General features: G+C 35.9%; 1 protein-coding gene across 1 annotated transcript; it reads left to right on the forward strand.

Annotated features, from left to right (window-relative positions):
* The first annotated feature begins 5,707 nt into the window (after positions 1-5,707).
* LOC142237593 (uncharacterized) lies at positions 5,708-6,389 on the forward strand. The gene is made up of 2 exons (XM_075308948.1): positions 5,708-6,040; positions 6,108-6,389. The coding sequence occupies exons 1-2, from the start codon at positions 5,792-5,794 to the stop codon at positions 6,252-6,254; spliced, it is 396 nt and encodes a 131-aa protein (XP_075165063.1). The 5' UTR covers positions 5,708-5,791; the 3' UTR covers positions 6,255-6,389.
* The last annotated feature ends 1,122 nt before the right edge of the window (positions 6,390-7,511 follow it).

A 7,511-nucleotide genomic window follows, 5' to 3' on the forward strand; every position in this document is an offset into this window, starting at 1 on the left:
TATTGCAAATGGGCCATATCGGTCCACTTTTACGTATAGCCCCCATATAAACGGACCCCCAAAATTTGGCTTGCCAATCCTCTAAGAGAAGCAAATATAATCCGATCCCCCGATTTGGCTTGCGAAGCCTCTAAGAGAACAAATTTCATCCAATCTGGCTGAAATTTGGTACATGGTGTTGGTATATGGTCTTTAACAACCATGCAAAAATTGGTCCACATCGGTTCATAATTATATATAGCCCCCATATAAACCGATCCCCCGATTTGGCTTGCGGAGCCTCTAAGAGAAGCAAATTTCATCCGATCCGGCTGAAATTTGGTACATGGTGTTGGTATATGGTTTCTAACAACTATGCAAAAATTAGTCCACATAGGTCAATAATTATATATAGCCCCCATATAAACCGATCCCCGATTTGGCTTGCGGAGCCTCTAAGAGAAGCAAATTTCATCCGATCCGGCTGAAATTTGGTACACGGTGTTAATATATGGCCTCAAATACCAATGCAAAAATTGGTCGAAATCGGTCCATAATTATATATAGCCCCCATATAAACCGATCCCCAGATTTGACCTTCGGAGCCCCTTCGAAGAGCAAAATTTATCCGATACGGTTGAAATTTGGTACGTGATGTTAGTATATGGTATCCAACAACCATGCAGGAATTGGTTCATATCAGTCCATAATTATATATAGCCCCCATATAAACCGATCCCCAGATTTGACCCCGGGTGCCTTTCGGAGAAACAAAATTCATCCGCTCTGGTTGAAATTTGGTACGTGGTGGTAGTATATGATATTTAAGAACCAAAATGTGGTCCATATCAGTCCATAATCATATATAGCCCCCATATAAACCGATCCCGAGATTTGATTCTGGTGCCACTTGGAGGAGCAAATTTCATCCGAGTCAGTTGAAATTTGGTACATTGTGCTAGTATATGGCCGTTAACAACCATGCCTAACTAGGTCCATATCGGTCTATAGTTATATATAGCCCTCAGATAAATCGATCCCCAATCACACAAAAAATGGTCCATATCAAGTTCATAATTGTATATAGCCCACATATGGCTCTTTACGTACAGTACAAAAGTCCATATCGATTCGTAATTATTTGTAGACTTACCTATACATACCTTGTTTGTCTAATATATACCACGTATGGACTAACTACCAATTTAGAAAACGATGTTAAGAAGTTTTAAGATACCACAACCCAATTAATTCGATTGTGGATGACAGTCTTTCGTAGAAGTTTCTACGCAATCCACGGTGGAGGGTACATAAGGCCTGGCCGAACTTACGGCCGTATATACTTGTTTTAGCTTTTCTTCTTCATATGCTATCAAAGTCGAGTTAACGACAACTTTATTTTCCAAATTCAGGCTCGACTTCCAGTAGAAGTGTTGAAAAACATGTCCTATTTTTGATTTTTTGCTTTGTAGTCAAGACGCAAAATGACAACAAATTTAAAGACAATTCCATTAATTTTAAAGAATTTTTAATTATTAAAGTCAAGTTGACCTTAACCCAAAAATTTTCTTTTGTGTTATGATACCCATTTTTAAGTCAAATCACTTAATTATAAGAACAAAACGACTTCATTGAAAAGTTTATCGACTTTTGTACAAAGAAAAAAATATATTAGAGAAATGCGTCTTCTACTCTAAGTAAAATTTTCAATCGTATTTTAAAGACATGAAATATTTGGCCTCACGACAATATTTTTTTCAGTGCGATTTGCCTGAAATTGTAATTTTACTGGTATTTTGGACTGACAAAAACGTGTATCGGATTTAGTCTTTATCGGTCCTTTGGTAAGGCCTCCATATAGACCGATTTCACTTCTTGAGGGTATAGAAGGCGCACTGATCATGAAAATTACTTGAAACTGAAATAAATTAGATAAAATCTTTACATTTATCTTTGAGAAATGTACTAGTTGAACGGCTCTGCTTGGGAGAATATCTGCCATCAAACCCTCCTGAAATTTTAAAGGAAACTATAATATTTGATTCATGGTGGTGGGTATTTAAGATTCGGCACGGCCGAACTTACTGCAGAATATATACTTGTTTTATTTTCTAATGTTCTATATCCACGTTTTTCTTATCGCGTATCAGTCTGTAAAATACATTAAAATGCTTTTTTCAGAATTTTATGACAGTAAATTAAAAATAATTGCCAAGCCATTTTATTTTAAACCAGCTCTATCGCATTTTCATCGAAAGCTATTTGTAATGGAATTTGAATTTAAAACAGTTGTGAAATTAAGTTTAGATGAAAATGTTGTTGGTAAAGGTGTCATTACTCTTGTTAATCATGCAGGTTTCCTTTACATTCACTAAGGTAAGATTTGAATAAGTAAAGTTGGTATTCCATTTGAGGGATTCTAATAAAGGGGAATTAAATAGCAGAAATTTTCGCGTAACAACTTTCAACCGGATCGGATGTAAGTTGCTTTTCCAAGAGGGATCGGTTTATATGGGAGCTATATATATAACTATAGACCAATATGGACCAATTTTTGCATGGTTGTTAGAGGACATATACCTACATCACGAACCAACTTACAACCGGATCAACCGTACAAAACCTCTTCCAAAGAGTTACGTAAGGCAAATTTGGGATCACAGAATGCCGGTCGCAATTATTAAGCGATTTTGATGAAATTTGGTACAAGGTGTTTTTTGGGCACAAGGTCGAACGCTATTGAATTTGGAAGAAATCCCAAATTTGGCCATAAAACCCTTATTTATCAACCGCTCTTACTTAAAACAAGTATGGAAAGTCTAAAGTCGGGCGGGGCCGACTATATTATACCCTGCACCACTTTGTAGATCTAAATTTTCGATAACACATCACATCCGTCAAATGTGTTGGGGGCTATATATAAAGGTTTGTCCCAAATACATACATTTAAATATCACTCGATTTGGACAGAATTTGATAGACTTCTACAAAATTTATAGACTCAAAATTTAAGTCGGCTAATGCACTAGGGTGGAACACAATGTTAGTAAAAAATAAATATGGGAAACATTTAAATTTGACGCAATTTTAAGGAAACTTCGCAAAACTTTATTTATGATTTATCGCTCGATATATATGTATTAGAAGTTTAGGAAAATTAGAATCATTTTTACAACTTTTCGACTAAGCAGTGGCGATTTTACAAGGAAAATGTTGGTATCTTGACCATTTTTGTCGAAATCAGAAAAACATATATATGGGAGCTATATCTAAATCTAAACCGATTTCAACCAAATTTGGCACGCATAGCTACAATGCTAATTCTACTCCCTATGCAAAATTTCAACTAAATTGGGCCAAAACTCTGGCTTCTGGGGCCATATAAGTGCATATCGGGCGAAAGATATATATGGGAGCTATATCTAAATCTGAACCGACTTCAATCAAATTGTGCACACTTGACTATACGACTAAGTGTTATGTTTGTACAAAATTTCAAGCAAATCGGTATAAAACACTGGCTGCTGGGTCCATATTAGTGCATATCGGGCGAAAGATATATATGGGAGCTATATCTAAATCTGAATCAATTTCAACCAAATTTGGCGCACATAGCTACAATACTAAATATACTCTCTCTGCAAAATTTCAACCAAATTGGGCCAAAACTCTGGCTTTAAGGACCATATTAGTCCATATCGGGCGAAAGATATATGGGAGCTATATCTAAATCTGAACCGATTCCAATCAAATTTTGCACACTTGACTATACTACTAATTGTACTCCTTGCGCAAAAATTTCAACCAAATTCGGCCAAAAATCTGGCTTCTGGGGCCATATAAGTCCATATCGGGCGAAAGATATATATGGGAGCTATATCTAAATCTGAACCGATTCAATCAAATTTTGCACACTTGACTATACGACTAAGTGTTATGTTTGTACAAAATTTCAAGCAAATCGGTATAAAACTCTGGCTGCTGGGTCCATATTAGTGCATATCGGCCGAAAGATATATATGGGAGCTATATCTAAATCTGAACCGATTTCTTCCAAAATCAATAGAGTTCTATTCTGATGCAAATTACGCACGCATAGCTACAATGCTAATTCTACTCCCTGTGCAAAATTTCAACTAAATTGGGCCAAAACTCTGGCTTCTGGGGCCATATAAGTGCATATCGGGCGACAGATATATATGGGAGCTATATCTAAATCTGAATCGATTTCAACCAAATTTGGCACGCATAGCTATAATGCTAAATCTACTCCCTCTGCAAAATTTCAACCAAATTGGGCCAAAACTCTGGCTTTAAGGACCATATTAGTCCATATCGGGCGAAAGATATATGGGAGCTATATCTAAATCTGAACCGATTCCAATCAAATTTTGCACACTTGACCATACTACTAATTGTACTCCTAGCGCAAAATTTCAACCAAATCCGGCCAAAATTCTGACTTCTGGGGCCATATAAGTGCATATCGGGCGAAAGATATATATGGGAGCTATATCTAAATCTGAACCGACTTCAATCAAATTTTGCACACTTGACTATACGACTAAGTGTTATGTTTGTACAAAATTTCAAGCAAATCGGTATAAAACTCTGGCTGCTGGGTCCATATTAGTGCATATCGGGCGAAAGATATATATGGATATAGCTCCAATATACATAAAGGGTGATTCTTTTGAGGTTAGGATTTTCATGCATTAGTATTTGACAGATCACGTGGGATTTCAGACATGGTGTCAAAGAGAAAGATGCTCAGTATGATTTGACATTTCATCATGAATAGACTTACGATCTGCCACAACGTCGAATTTTCAGTGAATGGGCCCTAGAAAAGTTGGCAGAAAATCCGCTTTTTTATCGACAAATTTTGTTCAGCGATGAGGCTCATTTCTGGTTGAATGGCTACGTAAATAAGCAAAATTGCCGCATTTGGAGTGAAGAGCAACCAGAAGCCGTTCAAGAACTGCCCATGCATCCCGAAAAATGCACTGTTTGGTGTGGTTTGTACGCTGGTGGAATCATTGGACCGTATTTTTTCAAAGATGCTGTTGGACGCAACGTTACGGTGAATGGCGATCGCTATCGTTCGATGCTAACAAACTTTTTGTTGCCAAAAATGGAAGAACTGAACTTGGTTGACATGTGGTTTCAACAAGATGGCGCTACATGCCACACAGCTCGCGATTCTATGGCCATTTTGAGGGAAAACTTCGGAGAACAATTCATCTCAAGAAATGGACCGGTAAGTTGGCCACCAAGATCATGCGATTTGACGCCTTTAGACTATTTTTTGTGGGGCTACGTCAAGTCTAAAGTCTACAGAAATAAGCCAGCAACTATTCCAGCTTTGGAAGACAACATTTCCGAAGAAATTCGGGCTATTCCGGCCGAAATGCTCGAAAAAGTTGCCCAAAATTGGACTTTCCGAATGGACCACCTAAGACGCAGCCGCGGTCAACATTTAAATGAAATTATCTTCAAAAAGTAAATGTCATGGACCAATCTAACGTTTCAAATAAAGAACCGATGAGATTTTGCAAATTTTATGCGTTTTTTTTTTTAAAAAAGTTATCAAGCTCTTAACAAATCACCCTTTATATGTATCGCCCGATTTTAATTTTTTTTTTTTTTATGATATAATCGGCCCCGGCCGACTTTCTACTTTACTTACTTTTTATCCTCAACTTTGTTTCTACACAATTAGGGCGCAAAGCGACGAATTAATCTGGTATTGAACAATGTGAAGTGCACCAAATACAATTCAATACTTAAACAATTCGATTGCGATTTTAAAATGTTGGCGCCCAGCAATTACACTCTAAATATGAACTTCATGTATGAGCGAGCCGTAAGCGACAATGCCGAATATCATATCCGTGTTTATTTCACTCCCGAGAAGGCTGTAAAGGCTGTCAAGTTTTTGGATGTAAAATTGAATATTTGTAACTTTTTGAGCACAGCCACGACAATACCATTAATGAAGGCAATTTTGGCAGAAATCAGGAAGGCTGGTAATCTACCGTATGAATGTCCATTAAAAGTGGTGAGTTTTCTTTGTAATATCTCTATATATAAAATCATTATTTTATTTTATCTTTCTTGAATTCTAGGACCACTTGTATAGCCTCTCCAATTATAGTATTAGTACAAAACTTCTGCCCACATACACACCACGTTTAAAATTCAACTTCACCTTGGATACCTATAATGATATGAAAAATATTGGGCGATTTTTGGTTGAGGGGGCAACAGTGTAATAATTGTGAATTTTCTCAGACATATGGGGATAAAGTAGTCGTTAAAAGCACGATGCTAAATTCATTAGAGATAAATGAAGTGTATTTATTTCGTTATAATATTTTCATAAGTATTAATATATTTGCGTGTAAAAATATTTTTTATTTAGAACGTTTGTGTGAACAGACATAAAGGTTAAATGATATGTATGGTATTTAAGATGTCCAAATTACAATTACTCAACCCGACACCAGATAGTGAATAATTTGGCATTTTCCGTTAATCGCGAAATCCTGTTTTTGACCATCGCACAGTGCATCCAAATCGAGTTTTTTGGAAATAAATGTGTTGAACAGATACTCCTTGTGCAAAATTTGAAGTGAACCAAAGCTAAACTCTGGCTTCTGAGGCCATATAGGTTAAAGTGACAGCCCGATTAAGATTCAGGCTCACTTAGACTATTCAGGCCATATAGGATACTAACAAAATCAGGTGTTACTTCACTTGTATGGCCTCAGAAGCCAGAGTTTAGCTTTGATGCGCTTCAAATTTTGAACACGTAGTACAATTAGCGGTATAAATTTGATGGACATCGGTTCAGATTTAGATATAGCTCCCATATAAATCTTCTGCCAGAGTTTGACTCATATGACCACCTGATACCAAATTTTAACTCTGCACAGAAAAAAAAGTGTCTTATAAATTTAAGGACCATTTTAACTTTCACATAGTTCAACAAATTTACTGTAATATAGTTCATTTTTCGTAACCACAACGAAAATTAACTTAGCTAAAGGAAAACATATAAAAATTCAGTAAATGTTTTTTAGTTCACTAACTACGAAATGGGAAGGATTTTTCCTTAAATAAATTTCCAACACAGTAGTTAATGCATCGTTGATTCTATTATAAAAATACATGGCCAATATAAAAATCTTACTACGAAATATGGACAATTTACTAAGAAAAAATTTTGTATGGAAAAAAATTTTTGTAGTAAAAATTAACTTAACGACATTACCGATTCGTACGATGGCTACCTACAGATTATTTCCCTTTTTATTATAAGTTGGAGTGTTTTTCCTTACATTGCAAATTTTAGATAAAGTAGAATAAAAAGTAGTTAATATAATCCTTGACGGGTGTTTATAATTTTTATAGATTCCTCATAGATTTGGTATATATTTTACCTTAACTTAAAGATAGAATTCCAACTAATCAATAATTGTGCTACTGGAAAATGTGAGTGCACCATGTGGGAGAGTTTTTAGAGGCAT

The sequence above is a fragment of the Haematobia irritans genome, chromosome 5, assembly GCF_050003625.1.
Source record: "Haematobia irritans isolate KBUSLIRL chromosome 5, ASM5000362v1, whole genome shotgun sequence".
In the NCBI taxonomy this organism is placed as follows: domain Eukaryota; kingdom Metazoa; phylum Arthropoda; class Insecta; order Diptera; family Muscidae; genus Haematobia; species Haematobia irritans.